General features: G+C 43.3%; 1 protein-coding gene across 1 annotated transcript in view; it reads left to right on the top strand.

Annotated features, from left to right (window-relative positions):
* ptgfrnb (prostaglandin F2 receptor inhibitor b) overlaps positions 1-15,310 on the top strand; it is a 99,460-nt gene that overhangs the window by 32,282 nt on the left and 51,868 nt on the right. Inside the window, exon 5 of the mRNA XM_087836279.1 lies at positions 2,689-3,096. Coding sequence (XP_087692405.1) covers positions 2,689-3,096 — 408 coding nt within the window. The remainder of the gene's footprint in view (positions 1-2,688; positions 3,097-15,310) is intronic.

Consider the following 15,310-nt stretch of genomic DNA (forward strand, 5'->3'; position numbering starts at 1 on the left):
CAGGGATGCCAAACACCGTGGGCCACATACAGCTCACTTTGACTTTGAGTGGACTGACCCAGTGAAGATCGCCTTTATATCAGTGTAAAGAAGTTTAATGACAAATTTAATCTATGAGATATTAGAATATAAGAAACATAAGTGAAGTTTGATAAGTATGTCTCAGGGTTTGTTTGGGGTTTTTGCATAACAAGGAAAACAATTAAAGAAATCTGTCGCCACAACTCTTTGGCTATAAATAATGAGAAAAAGATGCAGCTCTGACAGCTCATCGCTGTTATTGAACTGTTTATTACTGGTTTATTAAGAATGAATGAGTGGGCATGGAGGAGCTCTTTACCTGTTTTAAAGCTTTTTGTAAAGTCTGAAATTTATCCATATTTATCCAGTGGCCCGATCGAAGTCTTTGCTCCGGGGACCAATTTTGGCCCCCGGGCCTTATGTTTGATGCCTGTGATATAAGAATAAGATTGCATTGCATTATGGGGCTTAATACACTGAGCTGTGTGAAGTCTGATCAGGTTTATCAACTAATTATGGGCAACACTTTTTTTTAGTTTGAGTTTTATCCTTTTTTAACAGTCCTCGCACTTCTGAGGAGTTTCTGAGGTGAAATGATTGAAGTGAATGATTCTTAACACTTAGAGAAACCTGCTTACTTATTACTTACTCAACTCTTTTTTTTTTTTTTTGTCTCCTTTTTTCAGCCACAGCGGTTAGTGATTTGTTGCCCGGCCTCAGCTTCGTGCGTTTGTCCTTCGCTCGGACAAAATTTAAATATCTTTTCTGGGATAATTGAAAAGGAAGCTGGCCGGTGGTTATTCAGGCTTCAAAAGATCCTTTGAAAAAAAGCCGAGGGTCATCAGCAGCGGTGCAGTGCGCCGCTTCCACGTGAGTCTGCGCGTACAGGTTCTCTGCACATCCCCAGCAGGGGAGGGATCAGTACATAATCCTCAAATCTGCTTCCTGATTTGGGATAAAAGATATTTAGTATATGCATACTTAATGTGCAGATCTGTGAGCTGCTGTTGGATGTTTAACGGCGGCTCGCAGCAGCGGTCGTCTCGGGACACAATGCTCAGCAAAGTGTAGCGAGGATCCCCACGGTTCCCTGTGTGCGAGCAGCTTGCGACAATGCCCGGAGTGAAATTGGAAGAAAGTCAAGGATGAGAGGGGCGGGGAGGGAGGGGACATGGGAGAGTTCTCCCTCTGTTGTGTGGCTGTCTTCATTTTAAAGGAATCTCCTCCTCTGTGAACCGCTCGTCTTTTCATTCTCTCTGCCTGCCTCGCTCTCTCCCAGGAGGTTCACGACCCTCATTGGCTGACCATAGAGGCCCCTATGTGCACAAACACACACAGACACACACACACACTTTCTCCGTCTCTCACGCTCATCGGTGTGGTTGCTCTGGTCACCATATCTTATATCTTTCCAGGTTACCATATCCTCTTAAGTGCTGCACAACACACAGGGGTTTGTAATGAAACCTGTGATGAGCAGCGCACACAGACACACAAACAGTTCTCGGTCTCAGGTCCATTGTGTCCCAGTCTCTTTATATTGACTTACTGACTTGAGTAAAGAGGATGAGAAAAGTCAAACAGAGTGAGCTTTGTCTCTTTTGTCCGTTTCCAGACACCATAGAGACTTTTTTCTCTCCCCCATACTGCTGTTTATGTTGTCACTGGAGATGATATTTACAAGCCCGATCCAATCTTTGGGTTTAAAGATACATTTTTTTAGAAGAAGAAGAAGAAGTAGAAGAAGTAGGCTGACAGCCATTTGTAATTGGCTAACCCCCCCCTTTTTTTTTTTATTAGTAGAGAGATCTGCAGAAAGGTTTCTTGAGCACCTCTGCGTAACAATGCTGTAGGAGCACTCGCATACACCCATGCACTGCTCTAAATGTTTTTTTGTTATCTCATGACTGATATGACGAGGATGTACAGACTGTGCTGTTACTTCCTGTTTTATCCTGAACAATAATAGCACTTCCCGCTTTCGTTAAGATTAGAATCAGCCAGTTGGCCAATTTGCTTATTCATATATCTGTCGTACTAAATGAGTCACAGGTGGAGTGTTTTTGGCTTTGAATGGGACTTTGTGCTTACGTGTGCTGTCACCGCCCAGCTGGTTTGTGTTTCCCACAGTTTGATTGTATTTGCAGGCATGGGCACCTTGTTTACTTAAAGGAATAATCAATAATACTACGCGTACTCTTTAAAGGAATAACTGCGCATTAATTAGCTGCCTCTCCTGCGAGTTGCCCGGCTCACATTACCACCCTGACGTGCAGTTGCAGACGTTGTTCTGCCCTGCTGCATCGGCGAGCTCAGTGTAATGACACATGAAAGCCGATCTTCACAAATTAGTCATCCAGCTGTTGGAGGAAAACTAGTCGATCAATCGCGTCGTTGATGTATGAAGAAACAAGGCTACCTGAGTAGATGTGTGGATGTAGGAAACACCTCATTTGACAGAATCTGTGTCTTTTCCTGTTGTCGCTGACTAGTTGTTAACATGAAAATGCTCATTATGCTTCAGTACATGAAGTCTCAATTCATAAAGAGTCATGAGATGTTTTTTGGTGGGTTGGGTCAGTGCGAGGACAGACTTGAAGCATTTTATTGTCTTCATGCAGTGTTTTCTTAGGATTCATTGACTGACGCCATGTCTGTCCTCTCAAGGTCGTTCCCTCAACGTGAAGGCCTCACCCTCCTCCTCTCCCTCCTCCACCTCTCTCGTCCTCTCTCCTGGCAACTCGCTGACCCTGATGTGCGGCGTCACCGCCGACAACCTGCCCGCCCTCTCCCTGGAAGTGTCCTGGCTGGCCGACGGCCGTGAAATCATCACCATGGATCGCAGCGGGGTGGTGATCTCAAACACATCCAGCGGAGCACGAGGAAAAACGGGGGAGGCGAGCCTGGAGCGAACAGAAACCGGCGACTACAGGTTGGGGGTGAGGGGGGTGACCATTGAAAACGGAGGGAACTACACCTGCCGCATCCGAGCGTTCATCAATAAAGAAGGACGGAGGTGGTACATGACAGCGGAGAAGACATCCAACCCTGTGACGGTGAAGGTCTCTGAGATGCGTGAGTGTTTTCCACAGTGTTCTTCTTCTTTGTTGCCACGCTATGTCTCATCTCGTATAACGTTTCAAATGAATGAGTCGAGCTTAAAGGACCAAATCAGTAATGAGAAGAAAACATTAAATAATCTTTTTAGAGTGGTCCTGTTGTGGTTTCCATTGTTGTTACACTGCAGAAATGTTTGTGGTTGTCCATAAAAAGCTCCCAGGTAGAGAGTGCTTTTCTATTCTCGGCTCTGTGTGATGTCAGAAAGTGTGTATCATCTCCAGCACATGGGTCTGTCCTTGAGTGGAGAAGCCCCACCTACCTTCTGTTTGCCAACGTCAGCCAATCAGAAGAATGTTTGCAAAAAGCAGGAGAGCGAGGGACGAATAAAGACAATTTTTTTTAGTGTAACTCATGCAAACACTGTTAGAGATGAAAGGTAAAAATAAGGACATGGGTCTTATTTAAGCTCCTCAAGTAATTTAATTGATTTGTAATAACAGGCTCTTTACTGGGAAGACTGGGACTTCTTTCTGCTTGTAGCATTGTGTGCACCTGGGATCAGGATTTCTTTCCAGCACATTGGTTTAGAGAAGAAAAAGGGGAAACGCCCCGTTCTGCTCTGCTGTGAGTAAAGCTGATGTGCTGCTAAAACAATCAGCAGTTTATTAGTTATTTTAAGCGTTTCACTGTCTAAATCCTCTCGTTGAGTGATCTTGTTGGCTGTTTTTTAATTACAGCTTCAGCTCCTATGATGGATTTGAATTGCTTTTGGACGTGTTCTGAGCTATGATGCTTTGTTTTTTTAGTAAACAGTTTAAATTGTGACACAGCAGATGTCGGGCTCTGTCTGTTGGCTTATTGATTTTTGCATAAAACCAATAATGACTGTCTCTTTCTCAATTTTCACCTTATCAGCAAACTTTAAATGTTCTACTCTCGAGAAACACACTCTCGGGAAAGTGTGTGTGCATCTGCTTGGCTGTGGTTGGCTAATTTTTCTTAAAGGAGTAGTTGGGGGAAGTAACAGTAAGAAGCCATGTGCACGTTTCTCATGTATGATTTCACGAGGTGTGGATGTGTAACACTGCTGCTACAGATGAATCTTGAGTCTTAAGGGGGGTAGCTCTTTAATCCCCTCATCAGCCTGTCGACTCCTGCTGCGAAGACGATTGATTAGTCATGCCTGTCCTGCTCCGTGTACCTCTGGGTATTCTGTTAGTGTGCCTGGGTACATGTGCACGATGCTCTGATCCTGCTTCTAAAGAGCAGTGATGTCAAACACAGTTGACACAGCAATCAATTACTGGCGTGGTGGGTGGTCTCTCTGTCTATCCATCTTTCCCTTCTCTATTTCCATCCTGCTCTCGCTGTGTTTGAATTTCACTTCATGTTGTATTTAAATATAGCTGGCATGCTGGGAAGGTTATCTGTGTCATGCAGTTAGTCATGGAATTGGTTTCTTTGGTTCATCCTTAATATACATAGCTGAAAAATATTAGGATGCTCATTCATACAGTCACGGTAAGTATATATACATATCAGTAAATAATAATAATAAATCATCTTATGCTCAGAAGCTCTTAAAATGAGGTGAATAAATCTTCAGCGGAACTACAAACATGACATATGACACTATTATTTATTTATTTAACAAAAATTAAGCCAAAATGTAGAAGCAAATCAAAATGCAGAAGCCAAAGTGCAGAAGGATGTACTGTAGTACGCACACCATTACTACAGTCTGCAGCTCTGGAGAATTCAGGTTTGTTTTAACAAAGTGCCAAGAAGGAAAGAAGTCATCAGTGATCTTAGAGAAGCATCATAATAAAAGGTTATTAGGCGATTTCCAAACAATCCAAAGTTCATCCTTCTACTGGTTGTTGATGCTTCCGGGAGTGGACGTCCCATCAAATTCACCCCAAAGAACGTGCAATGCTCACGGAAACAGTTCCACAGCTTCTTCTCTCTCAAAAGAACATGACAGCATTGCTACCAGTTTATAAAGCTGCATCTGAACAAACCACAAGAATTCTGGAACAATGTTCTTTGGATGGACGAGACCAAAGTGTAGATGTTTGGCCATGATGCACAGCACCACATTTGGTGCACACAGGTCCACACTGGACCCGGGCACCTCGAAGTCATCGACTTGACCATGAACTGCTAGAATACCAAAATATTCTATTTCTTTTTCTGGTTTTTTTTTAAGCCGCAAAGGCCGTCTTTCAAGGGCAGATGCAGGTTTTACCACTAAAAGTCTGTTTGGTGCCGACTTGGGCGGTCCAGGCAGAACCAACCTGGAAAATTTTACCTAATCAATGGGAAAAGTGAATGAGGGTTTATGCATGTTGTACTTCTTCTAAATTGATCTTGTTGACCCAAATAGTCTTTCCTGCAAGGTCAACCACTCAGAATTTTATAAAAGCAAGACACAACAACAGTGTCATGCAGGAAACAGAATTACTCTGTTTTGATAATGGATCAAAGCCAACAACAGAATTTAGAATAAAATTAAATGAAATTAACTTCCCATCCATAATATTTGGTGTTGACTTTTTTCCTTCTAAATACTGTCTAATAAGGGCTCTGTTGTGTAGTGGTTAACATCTTTACATTGCATGTAAGAAATCTGCAGTTTGACTCCAGTAGGAGACACCAACCAACCTCAAGAAGGGTTCAAGGTTTGGGGGTAAGAAGCAATGGGTGCATCAGGAAGATGTAAAATCTTTGCCTCTTGGGAGCTAAGGGATCAGCCAAAAGAAAGTTTAGCGTATTAACATCTACACCAATGGTGAGCTAAATCTTTGGTTTGTTAACCAAGCCGTCCTGCTCGATTGTGGCATCTCCGGTATTCAATACTGATGTAAAAGTCCTGTTATAACTGATCATAAGAACAGCTGAATTTCTGACAAATTCCCCAAATCCCAGATCTCAATGAAAGAAACAGACTATAATGAATAAATAAAAATTTGTTACATAAGCACTCTTATTTCATCTACTGTACTATATTTAATGGTTTGGGGAATTCCCAGGAAGTGCTTTGGCAGATCGACTGGCTAAAAGTTTGAAAAGCCCAAGTGTTGGTTTATTTCAGGAAAGAGGCAATTAGTCTTTTTGTCCCCATTTCGTTTTCGGAGAGCATAAAAGACCCTTAATGATATTCATGGAGTCCAGTTTGCTTTGGTGCTTCTTGGCTGTAATATTGTCAGCGAGGATCAAAAGCACCTCGTAGTCCCATAATCCCTCTACGGAGTTTGGGGGACGTGGTTGCCAGAAAATACTTACATCAAAAGGAAATCGGAAACATTTCAGCATTTACTGGACGTTCAACTAACAAGTTAATAACCCAGAAATCCCTGAGCATTGCGATGCATTTGCCACAAGAGGTTCGTGCTGTTGATGGATTCTTCAGTCTACTTGCCCGATTTGTAGACACAGCTCCAAATCAGAACAACGGTCCCCTCAAGGTGCTTTATACTGTAAGGTAAAGGCCCTACAATAATGGAGGGAAAACCCCCAACAATCAGACGACCCCCTATGAGCAAGCACTTGGTGACAGTGGGAAGGGAAAACTCCCTTTTAACAGGAAGAAACGTCCAGCAGAACCAGGCTCAGGGAGGGGCGGGGCCATCTGCTGTGACTGGTGACAAAAGACACACTGTGAAAGAGCCAGAGATTAATAATTACTAATGAATAAATGCAAAGAGTGAAAAGAAATGCTCAGTAGTCAGCTAGTGCTCCATGGGTGACTCAGCCTTAACAGCCGCCTTTGCTTTATCACTTCTTGGTTTGCACCCAGTTTTATGGCCGGCCTTTGGAGAATTTAGCTGGGCTTTCCTTTCCCGTATCCAGCGTGTGGATCAGAGAGAGAATGTGGAATCCATATCCTGGTGTGCTTTAAACAATTGGAGAAGCAGGTTCATTTAGCTTTGCTAACAATGTGCAGAAGCTGGATAATAAAAGCTACAGGGTGTCATTACTGTTAGCGTAAAATCTAACAGTATATCAACCAGCCCGGCTTCAGAATGTGACTTTGAATGTGTGTTGTTCCTGTTTACTCTAGCCGCGCATGAATTATAAAGGCGCAGGGTGCCTGTTGTTTGCTTTGGAACCACTGAGCACCCCCCTCCCGATTGCAGTGCCCTCTTTCTTCAAAATCTTTAGACAAATTGTACTGTTACGAAAACAAAACGCAAACAGGCAGATTTGTTCCAGCTACACATGTTCAGCACATCTTTGTTTTAAAGAGAAGTTATTGTCAAAGGTTGGCCTGAGTCGACGGCGCGAGCAAGTGATCAGAGCTGGCGACGTCCAGCATGTTAAGAAACAGCTAATGGCTTTGTTTAGACGAAGGCAGGTCTAATGTACGTGCACATGGAGCAGTTTAGCAGGATTTCTTTATATGTATTTAGTAGGGGTGCAACGATACACAAAATTCACGGTTCGGTTCGATACTTTGGTGTCACGGTTCGATATTTTTTGATACAAAAAAATGTTCATGCCTTTTTAATTTGTAATTTATTAAAATTATAAATATATATTTTAACTCAAAAGTACAGTTTTTAAATTTAATGTTGCTGAAACAACAAAGTAATAAAAAATAAATCTCTCTGATCGAGAAATCACTCATCTTTGGAAAAGAGAGTTTATTACAGAGAAATGTCTCTTTCCAAAATAAAAGCTATACTATACGCTTCTTCTGGGCTATATTCTCAGCAGCATATTAAACATATCAGGTCCCCATAAGGAGAATCATGTGCTAACGGCTGTCTAAATGACTCGGGTAAAGTTTGTATGCGTGCTTGTTGTTTTTGCCTGCTTCCACTTGTCTTTGCACTAGGATGATGTCGGCGTAAATGTGCAGTCATATTCGTTGTGTTCCCACTAGTGCTGTCAGCATTAATCTGAAATGACGTTAACGCCACAACACGGCAAATCTCCGTTAACAAGCTACCGCGGATCGCCTCATGAGTGGGACTGGAAGACGTCAACACATTAACGAGCGCTAACACACTAGTTCCCACCAATTGAGCATTGCTGGCACATCCAACATACTGTTTTACTTTAGTCCATGACGCGCTTACCTTCAGGGTCATACGTCACATGAAAACCAAAATAGTTCCAAACGCCAGATCTGAATGAGGGTGGGGGAGGTTCAATTTGCCATGTTGCAACGAGCTTAGCTTCTGTCTGCTAGCTTGCGCTGCGCTCAGTGAATCTGCGTTCGACTTCTCCGCCTAGGCTGCACTGTCGAGCGCAGATCCACTGAGCGCTCAACACAGACAGCATCGTCAGAAGAAAAGCTGATAAAATAAATTAAAAATTTTGTATTGTTCGATACATATGCGTACCGAACCGAAAGTACTGTATCGAACGGTTCAATATCGATACGAGTATCGTTGCACCCCTAGTATTTAGTATAAAACACATAGTCAGCAGTCTTATGGTGTGGTCCAGCTATTAAACTACAATATATCTAAACGCCAGCCGGTCAGTCTCAGTGGACGGTACAGTGGGCCTCTGCCAGCTGCAGGACATCCTGTAAAGTATGTCAAAGGCAGCCTTTAGTTAAACCAACAGCCATCTCTTTTCCAAACTCAGAAGATTCCTCAAGCCCGGAGGATCCGTGTTACATTTGCAAATATCAGCAAAGCTTCGCGGGCACACGCATATCAAAGTCAGCCCGCGTGAGGGCACAGTATCGAACGGCACCATCAAGGACATCGTCTCGTTTTTCCAACTTAACCGTTTGCATGTGTTTGTGTTTACGTGTGTGTGATAGCACTCAGATTTATCTGCATGTGTGTGTCTGCTGAGTGGTTTACAAGTGTATGAGAATGAAAGTAGGTTTGTTGAAGGCGCTCTCTGGAGAAATAAGTGCCACATACACACGCACGCTTCAAACACTGTCTTCAGTGTGTTTGTGTGTCCCACATACTGAGGCTATGAGGCGGTTCTCACTGGTGGAGCTCTTACATGCTGGCCTGGGGGTAAACATTCCTTCATACTGTGTCTGCTGAAACACACACTAACATTTCTAATTGACTATACAGAAGCTCATATATTCCAAACCCGTTCCTCTCAAGTATTTTTGTGCGTGCGTGCACGTTGGTGTGTCTCTGTGTGTTGTCAACCAGTCAGCTCCTATTCAACTGATGTGCGGCCTTGAGGATTGCCCCTTCTTCCCACGATGCTTTGCTACAGGCTCACCCTACCACGAAGCGCAAAAAAAAAAAAAAACAGAGTTGGAGAACTTGTTTAGGAGTTTCCCCACGGCAGGAACACGCACAGACACACACACAGATACACACTGAGTTAAAGAGGGTGTAATTTGTCTCACCCCTGGCTACACTTCCCCTATGTGTGCGCGCGTTGTTGTGTCAGCTGGAGTCACTGTCAGTAGAGCCACTTTACTGGAAAAAAGACATCTTGTAGTTCATGCAAAGTATTAAATTTTGTGTATTTTATGAATATGCGCAGCAGTCGTGTCTGCATACCACGCAGACACGGAGCTGTGCACGTTCGCTTTGAATCTGTGAATCATTTTGGTCTCTAAGCTGCTGTTTCCAGGTTATCTAAACCACTTCATTTGAAGGTAAACTCAAAGGGTTTGTGCACACAGCTGTGGCACGTTTACTTCAAATTTCAACCAGGCAGTCAGCCATGAAACTGAGACCGTTTGGTCAGTTTTTAACAAGTCCTGTGCAGTAACGTGTCTGCTGGACCTCTTTGCTTCATATCACCTCTTTTAGTGGAGTAGACTAAAAAACATTATCAGTAAATTTCTGCAACAAAAAGGGTTTTAGTAGTCTTCATGTAACCCTCACAGTGCGCCTCACGGATCCTATAGCTAAAGGAACACGTTCACCCTGTATACAGTGTCATATGACACTATTGGGAGGAGCAAAGACAGGTGGCTCGAGTCGTGTGTGGCTGTTTGCTGTCAATTTGTAGCAAAAAGCCAGTAGAGCAACATGTACTGGCTGCATGCATACATGGAAAATCCAGTATATGCATATGAGTCAAAGGCATCTGATCTCAAGCTGAACTAAAGGAGCAGCTCAGAGCTTTGATTCTTGTCACTTGTTTTGATTTTTATCTCCATCTTGAGCTTGAGCCAGTGGATTTCTCACACAGAGGGTAAATCATCATCATCATCATCAATCATCAACTTTATTTATAAAGCACTTTAAAACAACCACAGCTGACACAAAGTGCTGTACATTAGAACTGTAAAATAAAATTACATAAGATATAAGTAAAAACCAAATAAAAGAAGAGTGAAATCATTAAATAACTACTTCAATTAAAAGAGAAACGAAGTCTCGCTGAGGTTAAAAGCCGAGGAATAAAAGTGGGTTTTAAGACGTGATTTAAAGTGGACAGTGAAGGGGCCTCTCTAACGTGCATGGGCAAATTATTCCATAATTTTGGAGCCACAGTAGAGAAGGCCCCGCCCCCTCTGAGCTTCCTCCTGGATCTCGGTACCTCCAGGAGCAGCTGGTCAGCTGACCTGAGAGACCGACAGGGTGTGTGGGGATGAAGAAGCTCAGAGAGGTAAGGCGGGGCAAGACTGTGGAGGCATTTAAAAACAAACATAAGAAGTTTAAAATGAACTCTAAAAGACACAGGCAGCCAGTGCAGAGAGGCGAGCACGGGGGTTATATGCTCTCTTTTTCGAGTTCCTGTTAGGAGTCGTGCAGCCGCATTATGAACCAGCTGCAGACGTGAGAGCAACGACTGACTGACCCCCACATAAAGTGAGTTACAGTAGTCCAGGCGGGAAGAAAGAAATAAATGGCAGATGTCTATGCTTTTCCCAGCATTTTATTGCAATAAGCCAAACAGTGGAGCTGTTGTGGTTTTCCTGCACACACTTGCATCATGAAAAAAAAGCTTGTGTATCTGGCGTTATTGGGTTGTGATCTCAAAATAAAGATTAGCATTCACACGTCTCTGGTGTTGGAGAACAGAGATGTGAGCTGTTCGTTAACCACTTGATCTTTTTTTCTTTTACAGTCAGTCTCTGAGCACAGGACAGAAAATGAGCAGCTGAAATCTCATTTCTCTGCTGCCTGCCTGGCCTCGTGCCACGGCACAATGAGGAATTCAGTATTATGTGTGAACCTCTGTGTGTTTCAGCTGCCACTCCACACTGAGAGGAGTCAGTGGAGGTAGTTGAACCACTTGGGGGAGGTCACAGACCCACTCAATTGGATGTATGACTGAGAGGAGACTGTGAGACCTCTCTGCAGACAGGATGGAGAGGCTCAGCCCTCCGGCTGAGATGTGGATGTCAGGTGGTGCCATTTGCAGTGGAAAAAGCTCTGATCATCCAACTGTACTGGCACCAAACAAGCTGTTATCAACCAGCTGATAAACATACCGGAGCATTTAGCAGCTAAAGGGGCAGATCTTCTTCCAGCAACAAAACACAGATTAAAAGAGAAACTGCTGGAAACGCATTCGAGTATCTTTCTCTGTGAATGTAGGAACAAGCACACGGGATTCCTGTGAAGCTGCATTAATACATCATTGTTAGCTTGTAAAATACTGGAGCCTCATTTGTTGTAATTGCTGTATAAGGCAGCTTCATTCTTATAAGATTTGCAAGAGATCAGGTCTGTGCTATAGGATCTACTTGCAATAAAAGATGGATGTGTTTTAGATGTGCCAATGAGAAATTGTCTATCTGATAACCAAGTTCTATTGAAAGTAGTTACCTTCCATAGTTGTCATGAACTTTTTTGTAAGATTTGGAAAGAGTTGTTTGACCCTTTGCTAACAACAACAACCAAACTGATTCCTCACTAGCTCTCAAAGAAGCTCTAAAATCTCCCTTATCTTCTGATTCTGTACAATAATTTGCAAGGTTGCGTATTTTGAGGTTTTGCAGACACGTGACTGTTAACTTGTCCGCCACTTGGCTGTGTGACAATCATGGTGGCAGAGTCAAGTGAAAAAGGGCCAGACCACATGTGCATGGAGCGTCTGCCACCAGTTGTGAGGGGAAAAATGAGCATTCACTGACCGGTTGGCGAGTGTTTGCCAGGTTAATTGCAATTTCTGGATAGTCGATTGCTGAAGTTGATGGATGGACTGGTTCTTATCTAATGGTTTTGTGCTCTACTTGAGCATGAAAAGCACTTTATACAACATTTATAACACGCCCCACTCACACAGGCATTTTTTTTAAGTGCTTTCTATCTGACATTTACACACATTCATACTTGCGGTTCAGTATCTTGCCCACGGATATTTAGGTATGCAAGGTATTTAAACTGGAGACTGGAGCGGCGATGAAAGGAACCACCAACCTTATACCACCTAAGCTTCAGCCGCTCCCAACTAGGTGTGTCCCAGTCACAAAAGGCTCGAGACTAGTCAGCGAACCCCTGGCACCTTTGTGTGCCTGCGATCAGCTGGCAGAAATCCTACAACCAGTGTTGCCAACTCCTCAGTAAGGAAAATCGCTATTGGCTGTCCTAAAAGTCGCTAGAAGTCGCCAAATGACGTCATCGCCTAATTTGCATAATTGGTCATGCTAATGTAATTATAACCTACGCTGTTGGAGACAGAAATAACATCGTGGACGAGACATAAAGCGAGTAAAAAAAAAAAAAGTCCTAAATGCAGTTAGAATTTATTTAGAACTACAAATTAAATTTCTTTTAGCAATTATTGTTTTTTAATGTCACAATTCCAACCCTGCTCCTTTACCCGGGCTTGGACCGGCAAAAGTGACCCGAAATAGGCACTCTGGTGGAGTTACTGTGTGTGTGAGAGTGTTTGTTTATAAGTAGTTTTAAACCTTGTGATCCACAAAACAGTGTAACAGTAAAAGAAGAATTGACTGCGTTACAGTCAGTGTGGGATCAGCGGCTTCGCTCATGCGCGATTCATTTGCAGTTTGGACGCACAGGTGTGAACGTCTCCTGCCCTGATAGCAGCTGGGGGAGGACTATCCTCCGCCTGTGAGCGCTTTGGCACGGGTGAGGTGCCCAAGGCAGCACCGCTGCTTGTTGAGAGTAAGAGCGATACGCGTTTTCATGTCAAAAAGTCGTCATAAATAAGTCTCCAATAACACCAGAAAAAGTCGCCAGATTTGTCGCTAGTCGCTTTTTAGAAAAAAAGTCGCTAAGGGGGTCTGAAAACTCGCTAAATATAGCGACAAAGTTGCTAAGGTGGCAACACTGCCTACAACTGCTTTTGTTGCTTTCAGACTGCCACAGCTGCCCACAGTTCGCAAGGAACACATGCCTGGACTTGTCGATAAACTCTCACTTGTTACACGCTGGTTGCTATTGAAAGTGCAACAGATTAAAGATAAAAAGTGAAATATTTTCAGATGTGTTAGCACTTGGACCAACTTGTACTTGTACTACTAGTTTAGCAAATAGTGTTTTCAAACAAGTCTGCATAAACTACAGCAGTTTCCTAGCAACCAAAGAAACCACAATGAGTTTTGTTGGTGCACCACCTTCTTTCTGGTTAGTTTTACCTAGCGACTGCCGACAAACTCCAGGAACGAACTCACCAGCCAGTCAGGGAATACGCACTTTTTTTCATCGGGACCAGAGATTGCATGACATTCAACACGCTGGACACCTGACATCACGCCAGAAACCTGATTAAATAATTAGCTCTTGGTTGATGTTCTATCAATTTCCATGGATGTTTGGCAGAGGACAGCCTCCTTTAAAAAAAATTTCAAATTTTCCTTTAACGTTTAACTTTATTGTAAAATTGCAGGAATTAAAAGATGTATGTGATTCATTGGAAAAAAAGAAATGCAAATAAAAGAGGATGTTGTGTTTCCTCAAACCGTGTTGATGCTGCCGAGTGTTTGTGTTGTGGGTGTCCGTAGCTTAGGGAAGTAGGGTTGGCTATCATTCTTGGGGATGGTGGTTTTAATTCCTGCCCACATGTTGAAGCTGATAAGCAAGACACTAAATCCCTAGTTGTTTCCAGCATATGTTTAAATTGGAGAAAAAGTAAGTAATTTTAAACGAGTAATGTTCCACATTCATTTTAATGATCTGAAAACTGTAATTAGTCTACTTTGTGTGTAAGGGTTGCGTGAATAAGAGAGTTAAGCTTGGTAAACTTTGTTTCGTACAGGATTAACTGTATGACTTTTTCTCCCCTAAGGAAAGTGTTTAAGATGCTTCCTGCTGCTTTCCGGCAGTTTCCTACACTCAGGGAAAATTTATCCTTCAGTAAAATGAAAAGCAGCTAAATTAAGGAGGTTGTGCATGGCCACGGGCTGCAAGAAGCTCCACTCTGTGGTTTTGTGATGTTTAGCATCTATAGAGTTAAGTATCTGTCTTTCTAGCTGCAGAGCTTGAACGTTCATTCTCTGAACCCCTGCAGCTTTATTGCGCCCTGGCATGATTTTCACCTCGCCATCAGTTTGAGGTGTATTTGTCCAAATTAATGTAAGCCCTCTTAGTGATTCAGTGTCTTAATTAGAGTGTCTTATCCGACATTAGATTAGTAGTTGTTTGAGCTGTAAACGTGATATCAAAAGCACATCTGTTCAGTGTCAGCCTGCATTTTCCCTCCGTCCTGGGAGAAGTGTGGTGTGTTGACAGAAGGAGGGAATGGCCCCCCCCCCCCCCCCCCCCGTTCATATCTGCTTTTCCCGTCTCACACATGCACGCACACACAATGTGCACACACGCCTGCACGCTCCAGCGAAACAAGGGCGACTCACATGCCTCTGGTTGTTTTGACATCATAGAAACACTCCCGTTCGGTGAAACTGCTGAATCTGCTCCGGTTGAGAGTTTAACGCCGCTGCCCAGCTTAATGGCACAGTCACCGCCAAACTTCCCCAGCTAACCTCCGCTAGTCACGGCGGCTTTATCGTGGCTCACGGCCCACCTGTAAATGAGCCGAAGCAGGAAACGGTGACCAGACGCATTCCAGTTAAAGCCCAGCTCATCGAAAGAACAACACGCAGCACTTCTGAGCTCCAATGAAACCTCTGCTGATGGCTGCACTTCCTTGTTTGAGGTTGATACATTTTCACAAACTGAAAACTTTGTAACAGCCTGTAACACTATATGCGTGTGCTTGTGCGTTAACTGGAGGTGAAACTCTGAGCTGGCTCCCACCTGATTCCTCGACATCACACATATAACGTTAAGTCTAAACTTAGACACAGGAGCCACCTTAAGAGAGGGACTTACAGCCATATTACAGTTTAAGATGTGAGAACAAAGTT

The sequence above is a fragment of the Neolamprologus brichardi genome, chromosome 23 (assembly GCF_056152115.1).
Source record: "Neolamprologus brichardi isolate AB-2024 chromosome 23, ASM5615211v1, whole genome shotgun sequence".
In the NCBI taxonomy this organism is placed as follows: Eukaryota; Metazoa; Chordata; class Actinopteri; order Cichliformes; family Cichlidae; genus Neolamprologus; species Neolamprologus brichardi.